The 21,214-nt window shown below is 40.1% G+C and overlaps 1 protein-coding gene across 1 annotated transcript in view; it reads right to left on the reverse strand.

The window, feature by feature from the left end:
* Positions 1-534: 534 nt before the first annotated feature.
* LOC122557980 (uncharacterized) overlaps positions 535-21,214 on the reverse strand; it is a 188,680-nt gene continuing 168,000 nt past the window's right edge. The window contains exons 44-48 of the mRNA XM_087996203.1: positions 20,810-20,908; positions 14,339-14,467; positions 13,829-13,868; positions 3,328-3,448; positions 535-1,205 (exon numbers count right to left, since the gene is read on the reverse strand). Coding sequence (XP_087852329.1) covers positions 776-1,205; positions 3,328-3,448; positions 13,829-13,868; positions 14,339-14,467; positions 20,810-20,908 — 819 coding nt within the window. The 3' untranslated portion in view covers positions 535-775. The remainder of the gene's footprint in view (positions 1,206-3,327; positions 3,449-13,828; positions 13,869-14,338; positions 14,468-20,809; positions 20,909-21,214) is intronic.

Below are 21,214 nucleotides of genomic sequence, written 5' to 3' on the forward strand. Positions count from 1 at the left end.
CCAGGATTGGATGGAATGCTGAGGGAAGTAAGGATGGAAATTATAGAGGTTTTCCTAAGAAATGAAGAGTAATGCCAGAAGACTGAGGAATTGCAAATACTATGTTTGTTCCTAAAAGAGTGTGAGGGTAAATTAATGAAAATGCAAGGAACAACAATAGTTGGAGACTTTAGAAATGGTGTAATCTCAGCCTGTGTGTAGAATTGATAGTGGCGTTAAAGTGTGTGTGTTTCATTTAGGAAATGGTAATTCATTTAACTAGGTTGATTTTAAATGCTGAAATATGAAGAATTGGACTTAGCTGAGTTGCTCTTCCAGAGAAATAGCGTGGGATGGATACAAGCCAGATGGTCTTTCTCTGTGTTGTAAATGACCTATACTTCAGAAGCCAGTATGCTGAGAAACATTCTTAATAACAAGTTCCCATATTCATGAATTTTGTGAGCTACAAGGTGCAGTCCAAATCACAAGCATTGAAGTCTGCTTGTGACAGTGAAAAGACCTGGTCCAAAAACCAAAAGAAACAACATGATAAATAGGTGTATATTTATTTGTTAGAATTATTGGGCAATACTTATTTGTTCTGCATATAATAAGAATATTTATTGGAATAGGACTTAGGATAATAAATAGACATTTTTTGAGAATAATCTTATTTAATTAGAAACTAACTTGAATAAAAAGAAAGTGAACAGTTAATAAACATCAGCATTGTGAATTTTGGAACTAAGAAGCAAACAGAATGAATTTTATTTGCTAAAATATTTGATTTGTTTTATGTGAGCTTTATACGCTTCTGAGCATTTGCTCGTCTCCCATGCCTTGGCTTTCTTTCCTTAGGTTGATTTTCTTGTAGATCATTTTCTAAGCTTCTTTCCCTTTTACGTTTGTTGGCTTCATTGACTTCATTAAAGCTTATGAAGTCTCTCTCTTTTTGTAAATTGATCAAGCTTAGCTTGTCTCCAGACTCATTGATTCTGTCTGGACTGCGTTTCGCTCGAAATACTTCGTGGATTGTGCTGTTAGAAAGTGAGTTGGTTGGTTCCTCACAATTATTTTCCATGCAGTGACATGAATCCACATAGACATATGAGTATTGAACAGTACTTCCATCAGGGCATATTAAAGTAATCTCCCTCTTGTGGGTCTTCATCTCTTGACAACAGTTACATTTGTGTTCCATTGAATTTACTTCTGAAGAATACCTGTTGTTATTAGACATATTTTAAGATATTTAAAACATGAGAAAACATGCACTTCTTGCCAAGCATTTCATGTGGCTATAGCATTGACATTCAGCCAATAAAGTGGAAAATTTTGCCAGATATGTTCTGCATGCAAAGACAAATCAAATCCAGTCATTTACCATTTTGCCCTCAATCATCAGCAAGTTGACGGAAGGTGTCATGAATGGTATTGTCAACAACAAACTGCTCACTGCTCAATTTGGTTTCTGCCAGAACCACTTGGCTCTTGACCTCTTTACTGCCTTGGTCTCAACATGGGCAGAATAGCTGAATTCTAGAGCTGATATGAGAGTGGCTGCCCTTGACATCAAGGCCGGATTTAAGTGGCATCCAAGGGCTTCAATAAAATTGAATGAATGTGAATAACGGGCAAAATTCTCCATTAGTTGGAGTAATTCCTAACGCAAAAGGAAGAAGGTTATGATTGTTGGATGTCAATCATCTCAGCTTCAGAACATCTTTGAAGGAGTTCCTCAGGGTAGTATTCTTGACCCAACAATTTTTAGCTGTTCACTTATGACCTTCCACCATTATAAGATCAGAAATGGTGTGTTTGCTATAAGTGCACAATTTTAAGACCTCTTTGAAGCTCCTCAGATCCCGAGACAATCTATTCTGCATTCAGTGAGACCTGGACAAGTTTAGGGTTGGACTGAGAAGTGGCAAGTATCTTTGGTGACAAGTGCCAAGCAACAAATGTAATTAAATATAGAGAATCTAACCATCTTTCCCTGGTCTTCAACAGCATTACAATTCTGAGTGTTCCACTATCAACATCTTGGAATTACTCACTGACCAGGAACTGAATGGTCAACCATGTAAATAATGGGCTCAGTTTTACATGCCACCAAAGTCCCTGCCAATTAAGAGATCCTCAGCAACAGAAGATATTCCTCTTCTGGCCAATCAGAGGAAATTCTCTTCTGTTGGCACATCACAAGGACAGGGGGACACATTTGTACTAGATTGGGACCAACAGGAAGTATTCTGCAATAGTTCAATCCCAGGAGATGAGATTGGTCTCCCTGATTCCAAACCATACATGGCTTGACAAGACATATATTGTGAAAGTAGGAGAAAAGGCCAGGGCAAGAGAGAAATATAGAGGTCATTACAACTTAGAAGGACCTGCTGATGGTGTTTGAAGGGAAGCCTTCCACTGCCCACCACCAGCCCACACCCACCAGATTGTTGGACTGGGCTTTTCCCAACTGGCAGTTAAGTCTCATTGGTGAAATAGGGATGCCTTTTAGTGGAAATTAATTGCTCACTTAAGGGTCTCATTGAACTACTAGTGGCTGGGCTGCCCACAATCCTCTAGCCACTTGTAGAAAGTGATAGGGACAAGCATGAGCAAATTAAAAGTAGACAGATTACTGGCTGCATTTTATGGGCACACCCACCAAACTTCCTAAGGCTTTTATAACTGTTGATAGGAGTACAAGAGCAGGTCAAGAGCTAGAAATTCTACAGCCAATAACTCATCTACTGACTCCTTCAGTGCCTGTTCACCATATACAAGGCACAAAGTATGAGGGCAATGGAATAGTTTCCACTTATCTGGATGAATGCAACTGAAAAATCACTTGTGCAGCACATTTGCTCAGCAGTCTATCCACCACGTCAAACAGTCACTGCCTCCATCCTGGAAGACACTGACAGCACTGTTTACAACTTCAAGATGCTCTGCAACAATTTTCCTCGGCTGTTTGACAGCACCTTTCAAACCGAAAATCTCCACCATCTTAAAGAACAAGTGTATCAGTCACATGGGATCCCCATAATTTGCAACTTCCCCTCTAAGCCACACACCATTCTGACTTGGAACTATATCAATGTTCCTCCAATGTCAGCGTTAAAATTCTGGAACTTCTACTGTACCATCACATAGATGTTCCTGTATGACATGGACTACAACAGTTCAAAATGGTGGTTCACCACCGATGTCTCAGTGGATATAAGACATGAGTAATAAATGGCTTACCAATGATGCTCAGTTGCTATGAACAAAACAAAATGAGACTAATATGTTGTAATTTAAGTAAGATCTTTTGAGGTAAGTAAAAGAATTGTTACTTACATAGAGTAAGTACCACACATCCCTTCACATTCTGCAATTTCTATTTTGTCTGATGATTGGCATCCATCATGGGTTATCCGGATCATCTTTTTTATTCGCTTACAACTCTGTTTTTCTTGGCCTAGATTATAATTATAAACATGAGTGTTTAGAAACAAAGAATATGATTTAAACACGATATGAGCACAACAGCAGTTATTATAACTGGTAGATTTGAAGCCTAAAAAGGATAATGGGATTATAATTAAAGATACAGACATAGTATTTTATTTTCCCAAAATTAGAGGAGAGTATCTCACTTATGATATTTGTCACTTTATATTTAAAATGTTATTAAGGTTATAACTATTTTCACCAATTCAATTGAACTCTTTACTAAAATGCAAGGAAAATACTACAGACCTAAGAACTGGAAATAAAAGCAAGAAATGTTTAAAATATTCAGCAGATCTGGCAGCATTTGAGAGAAAAACAAAGGCCCTGATAATTGGATGCCCAGATGATTGTTGAAGCAGCATGGATTGGAGTCTGCTTTGAGAACCTGTGATCCAGATGACACTGATTCTGTGGGAACTGACCAGGAAATTGAAGATCCCAAAGGGATTCTCCTGCTTCTGGAACCTTCCGAAAGAATCAAAGTCAGAGAACTTGGTGAGTTCTCATTCGGTTACACTCATAATTATCCAGAAAAGGTTAGTGAATTAAAAACCTAGGCCAACTCCTTGGTAAAGTTTAAACTTATATCCAACTCACCACTCACTGCCCTTAACCACCCTCCCAACTCTCTTACTACCAGTTGGAACTCCTAGGCTCTGCTCCAACTTGCTGCCAAGCCCAATATTGCTTTTTCCCTTCCAGTCTTGAAACACATGTGCGTTCTGCTGGACCTGACACAATCATCTATATGCCATGCCTGATAGCGGGCATCCCTCCTGGACCTGACACCACTTCTGTCCTCTCCCTCATCCCTTATCTGACAACCCCTCCCACTGACCTAAACCAACTCTAAACATTTCATCAATTACTTGGCACTCTAGTTACATGTTAGCCCCACCTGGCACCCTATCCTCCTGGCATCTTACCCACGTTGCACCCACATTCTTAATGAACTTATTTTTAAATAGAGAAAGACTGTAAATGGCTGCAGAATGGAGGGATTAGGGAGTCCTTGTGCATAAATCACTAAAAGCTAGCATCCCAGTTCAGTGGGTAATAAAGAAGACGGAATGTTGGTTTCTATTTGAAAAGGAATGGAGTATAAATATAGGAAGGTCTTATTAAAACTATCAAGTCAGAGCTGGAGTATTCAGTAAAGATTTCTCCTTATCTAAGGAAAGATGTACTGGCATTAGAGACAGTCCAATAAAAGTTCACTGGCTGATTCTGGCAACAGAGCTTTCTTCTAGTGATACCCTGATGTTAAGTTATGAGAGAAATCATACAAATTAGGCCTATTTACGATGGAATTTAGAATTTTTAAGGGTGATGTGATTCAAGTCAAGATGTTAACAGGCAAAGATAAGGTAGATAATGGTAAATTATTTCCACTGGTTGGAGATTCTAGAATTAGGGAGCTTAGTCTGTGAATCAAGGCTAGACCATTCAAGAGAGATTTAGAAAACAGCTGGAAATGTGTTGCTGGAAAAGCGCAGCAGGTCAGGCAGCATCCAGGGAACAGGAGAATCGACGTTTCGGGCATAAGCCCTTCTTCAGGAATCATGCCCGAAACGTCGATTCTCCTGTTCCCTGGATGCTGCCTGACCTGCTGCGCTTTTCCAGCAACACATTTCCAGCTCTGATGTCCAGCATCTGCAGACCTCACTTTCTCCTCAAAGATTTAGAAAACACTTCTACTCCCAAAGTGTGGTCAAGGTTTAGAATTCTCTTCCATAAATTGAAAATTATGCCGAATCAGTTATTAATTTAAGTCTGAGATAGATAAATATTTGTCATGCAAAGGTATTTTGAGATGCGGACCAAAGGCAGGTGTCTGGACTCAGTCCACATATCAGTCATGATCTCATTAAATGGCAGAACAGGCTCAAAGAGTTGAATGGTCTATTCCTGTTTCCATGTTGCTATTCACGTAGGACTCTACTTACCAGTCACCCAGGTCCCTACCCACTGGATGTCCTACCCTTTCCCCAGCTGACATCTTACCCTCTCAGCATCCTAACGTCACAGTTACCTTATATATTTACCCTTTGACAGCAGCTGTCAAAGTTGCTGCTAGGCCCTTTAACTTTCAAAATATGGCAGCTGACTGCTGTGAAAAGGGGGTGTAATCTGCTTTTCTTTGATAGGTCTAAGCTATGAAAGAACTGTCAGAATAGAAGTTTGGTTCGCATTTCTGAGTGAAATCTCCTCTCAGAAATGAAGAGGCCCCTTCTTTCAAAAGAAAGCAGGGCTGGACTACGTGGAAAAACCTTAAATAAAAATAAAATACTGTGGATGCAGGAAATCTGTGACAAACACGGAGAATGCAGGAGAAATTCATCAGGCCTAGCAATATCTGTGAAGAGAAACAGAGTTAATATTTTGAATCTATTATGACTCTCCTTTAAAGGTCTGTTAAATCTATTTCTCTGTCCATGGATGCAGCCATACCTGCTAAATTTCTCCAGAATTCTGTCCTTTTCTCCTCGGAAAATTGGGCTCATTACAATTAATCCCCTCAGCTAATTTGTTGATATATGTCATGAATTGCAGGCCCAAGCAATGATCACTGTGGTATAATGCTTATATTCTGGCTACAGGACCCCATCCCCCATTTTACCCCTACTGTTGTTTCTAAAATGGATTACAACTCAGGCTGTTTAATGAAAGGTGAATGATATATAAACATCATATTTCAGATTTTGGATTTCAAAAAATTGACATGTGGGTGTTGGTCTTATTTTGTGAAGGGGTTTGACATCAATTAGGTAAGTCTTTGTAAAACCATGATTTTAAAGCAGTCTTATTCCTGGAATGTTAATGTAAGTTTGTTTATACTGAGGGAGTTTATGACCATAGAGAGAGAAAATATTAAGTCATTCTTTCAGCAGAAAATGGGATGACCAAGTTTTTGTTGATTTAGATTAAAAGCTTTTGGACAGTTCGAAGAATACTTGATTGGGATCAGAAGCAAGTAGTCTCTCTGAGAAAGGAGATTATTCAGTAGGTAATCCTAGTATAAGGGTATGGTTTGTGAAGCTTCCACACTAGGAGTATTTAGTTGAAATTATGCAGATTATTAAATTAATGAGTAAGTCTAATGTGAATGGTTAAGGGATTAGAACTGAGAAGAAGCAGTTAAGTCAAACCTATAGATTTGATTGGAAAGGAATTTGACTAGACTTTTGTGTAGCTGTATTGTGATGTTGTTGGGGCTAGATGAGATTTTGTATTGTTATGTGTTTTGAAAATTTACAAAGTGCGGTGTATTTACATCGGGTTGATTTAATTTTACATAGAGTTCATTTCTGTTGTGCAATAAACCTCTATTTTATTATTAGAACTAAATCTGCAGCCTTATGTGTTCATGTTTCAGTTAAAGATTGAAAAAAAAACAAAATATAATCTGTCAAGCCAGATTTCATTTTTGGATCGGAATTATTCAGGGGTAGCATGTAGGAGGTTTTATTTTAGAAATTGAGGTAATTAGCTGGGCAGCTTGTAACTTGCAAGATTTCCTTTAACTCAGCTTGCTCATGACAGACTTTTTTTTTTTTAAACACACCTACATAAATGAGGAACCTCTCCAAGCCAGTCCAAGTTCGAATTCAGCACCAGCAGAGTTTATAGTAAAGCAAGTAGATATCACCTGTCTTTTGATTTCTCGGAAGTCTTGTGAAAAAAAAATCTCCAGTGCCCACAATAAACATTCAAACCTTTGAAACCAATCCGTACTGTATAACTCTATAATCCAGGATAGCCACAAGACTTGAAAGAAATTAATTTTTCCACAATCTTTCAAATTATATACTAAATATCTTCATAAAACATTTTAATACATTGAAGTGGGGTTCCTCTCAACCAGGCCTGTTCTGCCAGGAGATCTCGTTCTTCCCAGCCTCAGTATTGCCACTCATCCCCAGGTTAGGATCATCCCCTAAATCTCTTTTCTAGTACCAATTTCAAGTTGGGTCCATTTCCTTTAATGTCCGGTATCCTTGGAAGTACTGACCCAATTTCTTCTGCTGCCAGGCTCAAAAAAATCACTCTCACTAGATTTGAGTGGAAGACAATAGTGCAATCTGAACATGACTCCTGGGATTTAAGATGCTCCAAACCACAAACTCACTGCAGGATGTACATAGAATCTGAGAATTGTAACAGCACAAGTGGCCATTCGACCTGCCATGCCATGTCATGTTTGCATTTTTTTTTTGTTCATAGGATGTGTGCATTCATTGTGAAGGTATCCTTTATTGCCATCACTAATTATAATTATATTGGAGAAGGATATAGTGAGATGTCTTCTTGGACTACTGCCGTCCTACAGATGTCGATACACTCTTGTGCTGTTAGGAAATGAGCTTTAGGATTTTGACCCAATGATACTGAAAAAACAATTTTATATTTCTAAGTCAGGATGGTGAGTGGTTTTGAAGGGGAACTTGCAGGTGGTGATGTTTCCCTGCATTTGCTTCTTTTATCCTTCTAAGAGTAGAGCTGTGAATTTAGAGGACACTGTTGAAGGACTCATGATGATGAAGTTATGGATTTGTTTGCCGAACTGGTGTGTTTTTCTGCAAATATTTCATCGCCTTGCTATGTAACATCATCAGTGCATCTTTGATAAGGTGTTGGTGGTTTGCCCTTCCTAGTATTTATATGTCTCTGTTTGTGGGTACTTCCAGTTCTGTATCTGGGTGGTTTGTATATGGGGTCCAGTTCAATGTGTCAATTAATTGAGTTACGGTTGGAGTGCCAGGCTTCAAGGAATTTTCTGGCATGTCTGTATTTTGCCTGTGCTAGGATGGTTACATCGTCCCAGTTGAATTTGTGTCCTCCGTTGTCTGTGTGGTTGGAAATGAGAGAATGCTGTTTGTGACTGGTGGTGGCAAGGTGATATTTGTACACTCGCATGCCCAGTTTCTTCCTGTTTGTCTTATGTCTTTCACAGTCTTGGCAGGGTATCTTGTAGATAACATTCATCCTGTTGGATGTGGGTGTCAGGTCTTTAACCTTTATGAGGAACTGGTGGAAGGTTTTTGGGCCACTAAAATTCCCAGGGATCTGAGTAGTCAGGTAGTTATCTCTGATATGTCTTTGATGTGTGGTATGGTCACTATCGTGTCTGATCGTGTCATGTTTTCTTCTTTGGGTTTGTCCTCTCATTTCCAACCACACAGACAATAAAGGACACAAATTCAACTGGGACGATGTAACCATCCTAGCACAAGCAAAACAGAAACAGCCAGAGAGTTCCTTGAAGCCTGGCACTCCAAATGGAACTCAATCAATCGACACACTGAACTGGACCCTGTGTACAAACCACTCCAGTACACAACTGGTAGTACCAACAAACAGACACCGCTAAATACCAGACCTTATCAAAGAGGCACTGATGATGTCGCCTAGCGAAGCAATGAAATATTTGCAGAAAAAACACACTGGCTCGGTGAACGAATCCACGACTACATCCACAACCTGAACTACAAATCTTCTCAAGGACTCATGATGAGTTAATACTGAACAGTTTGTAGATGATACACATTGCTGCCACTTTGTGTCAGTGGTGAAGTAAGTGAATCTTAAAGGTGGGGAATGGGTGGCCAGTCAGGTGTTTTGCTTTGTCTTGGATGGTATCAAACTTTTTGAATGTTGTAGGAGCTGCACTTATCCAGGTAAGGGAGGAGAATTCAATCAATCAACGAATCCGAGATGCTGTGAACCATCTTCACTTACAAAGAGGCCCGACTGCACAAAATAGTTCAAACTGACCATTCTTGCTGTGAAGCTGGAATTACCCAAGATAACTTTCCAGACAGGATGCTTGGAGTCACATCATAGAGATATACAGCATGGAAACAGACCCTTCGGTCCAACTCTTCCACGTCGACAAAATATCCTAAATAAATCTAATCCTAGTTGCCAGCATTTGGCTCATATTGCTCTAACCCCTTCCTATTTATATACCCCTCCTGATGCCTTTTAAATGTTGTAATTGTACCACCTCCACCACTTCCTCTGGCACCTCATTCTATACGTGCACCACCTTCTGCATGGAAAGGTTACCCCTTACATCCCTTTTCAATCTTTCCCCTCTCACCTTAAACCTATACCCTGTGATTTTGTACTCCCCACCCCTGTTTTACCCCATTTATCCTATTCCTGCCCCTCATGATTTTATAAACCTCTATAAGGTCACCCCTCAGCCTCCAACGCTCCAGGGAAAGTAGCCCCAATGTATTCAGCTTCTGCTGATATCTCATACCATCCAGCCCTGGCAACATTCTTGTAAATCTTTTCTGAACTTTTTCAAGTTTCACAACATCCTTCCTATGGCAAGGAGACTAAAATTGCACGCAGTATTCCAATAGTGGCCTAACCAATGACCTGTATAGCCGCAACATGACCTCCCAACTCCTTTATTCAATGCACTGACCATAAAGGCACACATACCAATGCCTTTTCACTACCCACCTACCTGCACCTCCACCTTCAAGGAACTGTGAAACTGCACTCTAAGGTCTCTTTGTTCAGCAACACTCCCCAGGACCTTACCACAAAGTGTTCATGTCCTGCTCTAATTTACCTTTCCAAAATGAAGCACCTCACATTTATCTAAAGTAAACTCCATCTGCCACTCTTCGGCCCATTGACCCATCTGATCAAGATCCCATTGTACTCCGAGGTAACATAGAACATAGAAAAGTACAGCACAGAACAGGCCCTTTGGCCATGATGTTGTGCCTAGGTTTAATCCTAATGTAAAATATAATAACAACCTATGCACCCCTCAATTCACGCTGTCCATGTGCCTGTCCAGCAGTCACTTAAATGTCCCCAATAACTCTGCTTCCACCACTACTGCTGGCAACGCATTCCATGCATTCACAACTCTCTGCATAAAGAACCTACCTCTAATGTCTCCTCTAAATCTTTCCCCTAATATCTTACAACTATGACCCCTCATACTCATCAATCCTGCCCTGTGGAAGAGTCTCTGGCTATTGACTCTGTCTATTCCTCTCATTATCTTGTATACCTCGATCAGGTCTCCTCTCTTACTCCTTCTCTCCAGAGAGAGACGTCTGAGCTTTTTAACCTTTCTTCATAAGGCAAGCCCTCTAGTCCAGGCAGCATCCTGGTAAACCTTCTTTGCACCCTCTCCAAAACCTCTGTATCTTTTCTATAGTGGGGCGACCAGAACTGGACACAATATTTCAAGTGTGGTCTCACCAGGGACTTGTAGAGCTGTAGCAAAACCTTGTGGCTCTTAAACTCGATCCCCCTATTAATGAAAGCCAAAACACTATATGCTTTCTTAACAACCCTATCCACTTGCGTGGCAACTTTGAGGGATCTATGTAATTGCAAACCTAGATCCCTCTGTTCCTCCACACTACCAAGAATCCTGTCTTTAATCCTATATTCAGCATTTGATTTCGACCTTCCAAAATATATCACTTCACATTTATCCAGGTTGAACTCCATCTGCCATTTCTCAGCCCAGCTCTGTATCCTATGTCACGCTGCAGCCTGCAATAGCCCTCTATACAATCGACGACAACTCCAACCTTTGTGTCATCTGCAAATTTACTAACCCACCCCATAATCTCCTTATCCAAGTCATTTATAAAAACTATGAAGAGCAGAGGCCCAAGAACAGAGCCCTGCGGGATCCCACTTAACTGACCTCCAGGCAGAATACTTTCCATCTACAACCACCCTCTGCCTTCTGTCAGCCAATTCTGCATCCAGGTAGCCAAATCTCCCTGTATCCCATACTTCCTGACTTTATGAATGAGCCTACCATGGGAAACCTTATCAAATGCCTTGCTGAAGTCCATATACACCATAATCCACCGCTCGACCTTTATCGACCTGTCTTGTCACCTCCTTGAAGAACTCAATAAGATTTGTGAGGCATGACCTGCCCCTCACAAAGCCATGCTGACTGTCTTTAATCACACTATGCTTTGCCAAATAGTCATAGATCCTACCCCTCAGAATTCTTTCCAAAACCTTGCTGACTAGAGACGTAAGACTGACTGGTCTGTAAATGCCAGGGATTTCCCTATTTCCCTTCTTGAAAAGAGGAACAACATTCGCCTACTTCCAATCCTCCGGTATGAATCGCGTGGAGTGTGAGGAGGCAAAGTGGGCGGCACTGCTGCCTCACAGCGCCAAAGACCCGGGTTCAATTCCCGCCTCAGGTGACTGTCTGTGTTGGAGTTTGCACATTCTCCCAGTGTCTGCGTGGGTTTCCTCTGGATGCTCCGGTTTCCTCCCACAGTCCAAAAATGTGCAGCTTAGATGAATTGGCCATGCTAAATTGCCCGTAGTGTTAGGTGTAGGGGAATGGGTCTGGGTGGGTGTGCTTCAGTGGGTCGGTGTGGACTTGTTGGGCTGAAGGACCTGTTTTCACACTGTAAATAATCTAGTACTAAAGATCTTTGTCAGTGGCTTAGCAATCTCCTTTCCTACTTCCCGGAGTAGCCTAAGCTAAATCTGGTGTGGCCCTGTGGACTTATCAATCTTAATGTTTTCCAAAATTTCTAGCACATCAACTTCATCGATCTTGATCTGGTCAAGCCTGTATCCCAGCTCCTCAAAGTTCTCATTCACAACAAGGTCCCTTTCCTTAGAGAAAACTGAAGCAAAATACTCATTCAGGGCTTCCCCTATCTGCTCAGACTTCACGCACAAGTTCCCTATGCTATCCCTGATCGTCCCTAACTTCTCCCTGATCATTCTCTTATTCCTCACATATGAGTAGAATGCCTTTGGGTTCTCCCTAATCCTATTTGCCAAGGCTTTTTCGTGCTCCCTCCTGGCTCTCCTCAGTCCATTTCTGAGCTCCTTTCTAGCAAGCCTGTAATCCTCTAAAGCTGTGCTAGATCCTTGCTTCCTACACCTTACATAAGCTGCCTTCTTCCTTTTGATGAGAGGTTTCTCTGTTCTCGTCATCCAAGGTTCCTTAATCTTACCCCTTCTTACCAGTCTCGGAGGAACCTTCTTGGCTGCCCACTACACTCCAATTTTGGTGTCATCTACAAAGTTATTAACCATATCTCCTATATTCACATCCAAATCATTTATATAAATGACAAAAAGCAATGGATGCATCACTGATCCTTGTGGCACATTGCTGGTCACAGGCCTCCAGTCTGAAAAGCAACCCTCTACCACCACCCTTTGCTTTAACTTTCAAGCCAGTTCTGTATCCAAATAGCTTGTTCTCCCTGGATTCTGTGTGATTTAACCTTGCTAACCAGTCTACCATGAGAAACCTTGTTGAACGCCTTACTGATGCCCATACAGATCATGCCCACCGCTCTGCCCTCATCAATTGTCATTGTTATTTCTTCAAAAAACTCAATCATGTTAGTGAGACACGATTTCCCAAGCACAAAGCCATGCTGACTATCCCTAATCAGGTGGTTTTTCCTTATCACATTTTTAAAATAGTGGCACCATGTTAGCCAACCATCAGTCTCCCGGCACCTCATCTATGGCTATCAATGATGCAAATATCTCAGCAAAGGGCCCAGCAATCACCTCTGTAGCTTCGCACCAAATTCTAGGATTCACCTGATCAGTCCTGGTGATTTATCCACCTTTATGTGTTTTAAGACATCCCACACCACCTCTCTGTTGTGTGGACATCTTTCAAGATGTCACTATTTATTTCCCCATGTTCTCTGTCTTCCATATCCTTCTCCACAGTAAACACTGGTGTAAAATACTAGTTTAATATGTCCCCTAACTCTTCTGGTTCCACACATAGGTGGCCTTGCTGATCTTTAAGGGGCCGTATTCTCTCCCCAGTTAGTCCTTTGTTCTTAATTTGGTCCTTGCAGCTTTTTTTTTTTAAAATAGTGTTTCTCAGTTCACAAGGTTCTTCGCCATAATATCAGAAAAGGGTTCAAATCATGTTCCTGATGAAGGGCTATGTCCGAAACATCGATTCTCCTGCTCCTTGGATGCTGCCTGACCTGCTGTGCTTTTTCAGCACTACGCTCTCAACTCTGAGCTCCAGTATCTGCAGTCCTCACTTTCTCTTAAGGTTTACCTAAAGACTAGACAATAAACATGAAGTCTTGATTGTAAGAAACACAGTTGTTTTACATTGATTACATTGATTAATGACTGAAAAGGAGTTAAAATATTAAGTGCAGATTTCACATTTATCACAGTCAAATATGCACAAAGACATTGACTTTTATACTATTTATCAAAAAGCCAGATGTCTTACCAGAGGACTTTTCTGTACTTAGTTGTTTAAAAGAGAACAAACTCATTTTTAGACTTTATTCATAATAATATCATACGTTTTCAAACTTACATGTTTGACAACAGCCATCTTCAGTCATAGTAATTGTGCCCTGAAACATCAACGTTTTATTTGTAAAATTTCAAACTATGTTATATTGAATCATATAGTTTATATGAAAGCAAGAACTAATAACATGCTGACACGGGATTTTATTTATGATTCAAATTAATATTTGTCAGTTGCATGATTTTGAATTAACAATAATTTACTTGTTCATCTTTTTGAGATCTGCATGTAACACTTTTAATCTTTGTTCCCAGTGTGATGAAGATGCAAGTAACAGCAGAGGAGAGTTTCTGGTCCTTGCTGCATGACTTGCACCAAATCAAATCTGTTTCAGTTAGAATTTCTATATGCTAAATCAGCAAAGGCTTTATTTCCTTATTCTATTTGAATTTCTGGGTACTAATATTGAAAGGCAACATAAAAATAATTTTAATTCAGTTATATGTTTGATTGATTGAATTTTAAACAATTGGAATTTCATTAAATAATTTCTTGAAACTTGTGCATACTCACTGGTTCACAGTCTTCTGGGTGAAAATCAGGACAAACCAGCTTGGAACTAGTCGATATTAAGCTATCATTAATTTGTAGGCATCCATAAACTGTGCAGTTGTTATAAGGTGATGGCCATGTTTGGCCAGGCTAGAATGGTATGACAAAAGGTGATAGTGAATCCAAAAAGTTGCATTATGTTATTATATATTAAATTATAAATGTGAAATTTGTTTCATTGAAAATAGACACTACCTGTTACATCTTAGGATAATATAATAGCTGTTATCAATGCTAAATGGGTCATGTGACAAAAGGCAACTATTATTTCAAAGTGATAGCATATCATTGTATTATTGCAATCTGCCTGTGAACACTATAAAAAGGATATAGAGAGACTTTAGAGAGGGTTCAGAAGCGATTTACCAGAATGCTGCCTGGATTGGAGGGGATGTCTTATGAAGAGAGATTGAGTGAGCTAGGGCTTTTCACACTGGAGAGAAGAAGGAAGAGAGGTGACTTAGAGGTGTACAAGGTAACGAGATGCATAGATTGAGTAGATAGCCAGAGACCTTTTCCCAGGGCAGAAATGGATGTCATGAGGGGTCATAATTTTAAGGTGATTGGAGGAAAGTATGGGGGAGATGTTAGGGCCTCTGCAGTGCTGTACTGTCCTATTGTTTTATGCTCTATGTTCGAAATTTCCAGAAATCAGTCAAACTGTTTGAATATTTTCATGACCATTTTTTCACAGCAACTGATATTTGTAATGTCCAAAACCAAGGACTGAATCAAAATAAACAAATCAAACCTAAAAAAAAGGATAACAAATGATGTCTCATAAAGTTTTAAACTATTCAATAGCGATTTTACTTTAAGACCTTGCTTCATCCAAAAATCTAATCTTGGACTTGGGGGTATTTTAGTACAGAGTGCTGACTCTTGAAAGATGAACTGAGCACATTTAGTGTACATAATTCCTGAGAATACATCATTCAGTCTGATAGATCAGTATTTTTTTATTTTAGTTTTCAGCAATTCCTTTCTGGCAGCCTTTGTTAAAATCACTTCAAACTAATAGTGTATATTTTTTAAAAGATATGACTGAGGAGTAGGTTTTTCAGTTACTCAAATTTCTTTCGTCATTGAATTAGAATATGGCTCATCCGCTTTTTTAAACTTCCTCTAACCCTAAAATACAGGGATGAGAGAAAACTAAGTGTGTCTTCACTTAAAATTATTACAACTTTCAAGAAGACAAACAATTGAATAAGGAACTGCGTATGCTAGAAATCTAAGCAAAAACAGAAATTGCTGGAGAAATTCAGGGTGTCTGGCAGCATCTGCAGAGAAAGCAAAGTTAACATTTCAAGCCCAGTGACCCTTCTTCATAACGAGGTGTTATTTTTGAGGAGTTTCATGGTGGGTGTCCTGTGATGACTCATAATAGTTTTTCTGATGCGGTCTTCTATTCCCATCCTCATTAATTATGCAATCAGCCTCTTTGGCTTCCCTCGAGTAATAGTGGAAAAGCAGAGGCAAGATTCTCACGACTGCCAGATCTTCTGGCATACAGGCTCATGACACCATTCTGAAATGTCACAGAAAAGAAAGCTGGCACTTTTGCTTTCTAGATAGGGACCTGAGGGTGCTGGTGAATGGGGTGGTCATGAGGATGGCCATTCACTGGCTCGAGGATCACCAGAAAGAGGTCAAGGCACCAAACACCTGAACACTGATAATAGTCCAGGTCAGCGCTGTTTTCAGAGCTAGAAGGAATCCACAGCAGTGCAGGAAAAAGGCCAGTATTCTACTTTGCTGCACAAAGGTAAGTCCACCCCATCTTCTCTGTTTCCTCATACTCACTTAAACTCTGCACACAAAACTCACTAATTCATTATTGCATGCAGTATCCAGCATTCCTGCTCTCTAGCTAAAAAGCTGTGTCACCCACAATTTGGCAGCCTTAAAGTAAGCACAAAATGACTAAGCACTAAGAAATGAAGCTAAGAGCCATAACATGCAACCTGTAGAGGTTGCCAATTGAATACATAATTGGCTTAATGGCAGAGACAGATAGTGATGGTAGAGGGTTGTTTTTTGGACAGGAGGCCTGTCACCAGGGGTGTTCCACAGGAATCGGTTCTGGACAAAAATTGAAAGAACTGTGGATGCTGTAATCAGAAACGAAAACAGAAATTGCTGGAAAAGCTCAGCAGCTCTGGCAGCATCTATGGAGAGAAATCAGAGTTAATGTTTCGGGTCCAGTGACTCTTCTCAGAGCTGAGGAAGTTCTCCATAGGTGTTGCCAGACCAGCAATTTCTGTTTTTGTTTCTGACTTGCAGCACCTGCAGTCCTTTCAGTTTTTGTCTGATCCCTGTGGAACTGATTCCTACTATATTCTCATCCAAATCGTTAACCTAAATGACAAACGAAAGAGGACCCAGAATCGATCCTAAACAAAGACAGAAATTGCTGGAAAAGCTCAGCAGGTCTGTCAGCACTTGTGGAAAGCTTCCTCAGCTCTGAAAAGAGTTACTGGATCTGAAACATTAACTGATTTCTCTCCTGTATCTCCTATATACCTCCAGGAATTCCTTTGATCCCAGCTATCTTGACCTGAGCCATGCCTCCTATTTTCTGGTCAAAGCCCCAAAATCTCTTGACATCCAGAGTTCCCTATTCCTGTCAACCTTATCTTTCACCCACACAGGAACATATAGACCTTGAATTCTAGCCATCTCACTTTTAAAGGTCTCCCACTTGCTGGAGGTCCCTTTGCCTGCAAACAAACTACTCCAATCAACCCCTGCAAGCTCCTGACTAATTCCATTAAAATTTACTTTTGCCCCACCTTAGAACTTGAGCCTGTGGACCAGTTTTATCCCTGTCCATAACAATTTTAAAATTAGTGGAACTATGGTCACTGGTCCCAAAGTGCTCCCCCACTGTCACCAGTCCTGCCCTATTTCCCAAGGGTAGGTCGTGTTTTGCCCCTTCCTGAGTAGGACCCTCTATATACTGCTTGAGGAAAGTTTCCTGAATACACTCAACAAATTCCACCCCATCTAAGTCCCTAATGCTATGGCAATCTTAGACTATGTTAGGAAAATTAAAATCCTTTACTATGACAAACCTACTGCTCCTGCAAGTCTCCCCCATCCCCCTGCATATTTATTCCTGTAATACCCGTTAACTATTTGGGGACCTACAGTACAACCCCAACAACATTACCATCCCCTTCTTATTTCTTAGCTCCACCCACAAAGCCTCACTGTTTGATTCTTTAGTTATTTCATCTCTGAATACTGCCGTGATACTCGTCTTAATCAAAAATCTAACTCCCTCTCTCCTTTTTCCAGCACTTCTGTCCTACCTAAAGCACCTGTACCACTACCACTGCACCCTGGTAGTGGTCACAGACCTCCAGTCTGAAAAGCAACCCTCTACCACAAACCCTCTCTTTACCTTTAAGCCAGTTCCAGTTCTGTATCCAAGTGACTATTTCTCCCTGTATTCCATGAGATCTAACCTTGCTAACCAGTCTATCATGAGGAACCTTGTCAAACACCTTACTGAAGTCCATATAGGTCAGGTACACCACTGGATCTGACCTCTATGAGGATCTGACCAAAGAGGACTCATCAATCCTCTTTGTTACTTCTTTAAAAAACTCAATCATGTTTGTGAGGCATGATTTCCCACTCACAAAGCCAAGTGGACTATCCCTAATCAGTCCTTGCCTTTCCAAATGCATGTAAATCCAGTCTCAGGATTCCCTCCTACAACTTGCCCACCACTGACATCAGGCTCACTGGTCTATAGTTCCCTGGCTTGTCCTTATCACCTTTTTTAAATAATGGCACCACATTAGCCAACCTCCAGTCTTCTGGCACCTCATCTGTAACTATCAATGATATAAATGTTTCAGCAATTACTTCCTTAGTGTCTCAGAGTTCTAGGGTACACCTGATCAGGTCCTGGGGATTTATTCATTTTTATGCGTTTTAAGACATCCAGCACCTCCTCCTCCGTAATATGGACATTTTTGAAGATGTCACCATTGATTCTCTATCTTCCATGTCCTTCTCCACGGTAAATACTGGTGCAAAATACTCATTTAGTATCTCCCCATCTCCTGTGGTTCCACACATAGGCTGCCTTGCTGACCTTTGAGGGGCGCTATTCTCTCCCTAGTTACCCTTTTGTCCTTAATATATTTATAAAATCTCTTTGGATTCTCTTTAACCTGATTTGCCAAAGCTATCTCATGTCCCCTTTTTGCCCTCCTGATTTCCCTCTCAAATATACTCCAACTGCCTTTATACTCTAAGGATTCACTCAATCTCTGCTTACTACACCTGACATATGCTTCCTTCTTTTTAACCAAAACCTCAATTTCTCGAGTCATCCAGCATTCCCTACACATACCAGCCTTAGTTTTCACCCTAACAGGAATATACTGTCTCTGTACTCTTGTTATTTCAATTTTAAGGCATCCCATTTTCCACCAGTCCCTTTACCTGCAAACATCTGCCACCAATCAACTTTTGAAAGTTCTGTCAAAATTGACCTTCCTCCAATTTAGAACTTCAACTTTTAGATCTGGTCTATCCTTTTTCATCACTATTTTAAAACTAATAGAATTATAGTCTCTGGCCCCAAAGTGCTCCCCCACTGACACCTCAGTCATATACCCTACCTTATTTCCTAAGGCTAATTTTGCAGCTTCTCTCATAGGTACATCCGCATACTAAGTCAGAAAATTTTCTTGTACACGCTTAACAAATTCCTCTCCATCTGGTATGGTTAGTAAGTTTGCAGATGACACTAAAATCGGTAGTGTAGTGGACAGCCAAGAAGGTTAGTAGAATGTGAGGACTACAGTTGCTAGAGATCAGAGTAAAAAAGTGTGGCGCTGGAGAAGTACAGCAGGTCAGGCAGCATCTGAGGAGCTGCAGAGTTGACGTTTTGGACATAACTTACCTCAGAGTACAAGGTATTTTGATCACATGGGCACATGGGCTGAGGAGTGGCAGATGGAGTTTAATTTAGATAAATGTGAGGTGCTGATTTTGGAAAGCCGAATCAGGGCAGAACTTATGTGCTTCATGATATGGTCCTGCCGAATATTGCGGAATAAAGATACCTTGGAGTGCAAGTTCATAGTTCCTTGAAAGTAGAGTTGCAGTTAGACAGGGTAGTTAAGAATGCATTTGGTATGCTTGCCTTTATTGGTGAGTGCATTGAGTATAGTTGGGAGGTCATGTTGTGGCTGTACAGGACATTGGTTAGGCCACTTTTGCAATACCATGTACAGTTCTGGTCTCCCTGCTGTAGGAAGGATGTTGTGAAACTTGAAAGTGTTCAGAAAAAAATTATAAGAATGTTGCCAGGGTTCAAGAGTCTGAGGCATGGGGAGAGGCTGATTAGTCTAGGGCTATTTTCCTTGGAGCGTCAGAGGCTAAGAGCTGACCTTATAGTGGTTTATAAAATCGTACTCAACCAACTTCAGCATATTCCATCCATCATAAGGTCAGAAGTATGGATGTTCACTGATGACAGCATTATTTGTGAGTCTTTACATACTGAAACAGTCCATCTCCAATTCAACAAAATCTGAACAATATCCAGACTTGCACTATCAAATGGCAAGTTGAAATAGTGACTTTCTATGATCTAATTCAATACCTATTCATATATAAAGCAGTGAAAGGCTAACCATCTTTCCATTATTATGGGAAGAGCTCAATTTTTGCTTTAAAATAAGGATAAATATTCTAATTTTAGTATTTTTCAGATATTCAGGAAGACCAAAATAGAGAGAAAGGTAGATGGATTTCTTCATTCTAATTTGGTTTATTTTTAAGCAAATGAATTTTGGAAAGAAATAAAGCCTTGAGTGATACTGTAGAGACCTGCATAGAGCTGATGGAAGGTTAACAGTGGATTTATTAAAAGCAAGACGTAAGAAAAGGACCAGATGTTGAGTAGAAAAGTAGGGTAAAGTAATGTATGTGAAGTAAAGCGATGAAGTAGTAGGGGGAAGCAATTTGATAAAAACCACTGAAGGACACATTTTCCTAGTGACTTCCACCCCATGCTTTGGTGGATCTTTTCCAACCTGAAAGAAAAGCAGAATAAGACATAAGCATAGGAAAAGTAACTAATGGGAAAGAAAAGTGATGGACTAAAAAAAAGCATATAGAGTGACTAATGAGGCAGCAGAGAGAAAGCAGACCAAGGCTTTGAGATATAAGCTGTGCAGTCATGCAACTGCTAGGAGATTCTGTGCACACCAATGTGTCGATACATTGGCTTCTGCTTGTGGGAAAGAGAAGTACTACAGGGATGTTGATGAAGTTAGGTAAGAAAGTGACCATGTACTTCAATTTATCACATTCAGACCAACGATTAATAATTACTGATTCACTGACACAAAACATCAGAGAATCAAGTAATAGTATTTAAAGTAATTTAATTATACAAACCAGTAATAGTTGAACAGATTGATCTCCTGGGTATATCACACATCTAGTTTGGACACATTCACCACAGCATCTTCCAATTATCTCTCTATATTCAGAACCCTGTTGCAAAATATAGTGGTTAATTCCTCAAAAAAGCTGTTTGTGCAGTTTTGCTGCATCTTAGAGATAAAATAATTACATTTTAATTTTTAATATTTGATTGTACCTGGCCTTCCATTTTTATTTAAACACTGTTTCCTTTCATCGAGAGAAAAAAAAATCATAATCTGAACTGTTCCTTCAAAAATTATTTTCCTGAATTGCTGCTAGTGATTGTTTGACAGAGGAAATTAGACAAATCATTTTGGGTGCTTGTGAGTTTGTTATGATTGCAGTCAAAATAGACTATGAATATTCAACTTTGAT

The sequence above is a fragment of the Chiloscyllium plagiosum genome, unplaced genomic scaffold (genome assembly GCF_037043375.1).
Source record: "Chiloscyllium plagiosum isolate Xiang-an unplaced genomic scaffold, Cpla_swu_hap1 HiC_scaffold_18, whole genome shotgun sequence".
Classification (NCBI taxonomy): Eukaryota; Metazoa; Chordata; class Chondrichthyes; order Orectolobiformes; family Hemiscylliidae; genus Chiloscyllium; species Chiloscyllium plagiosum.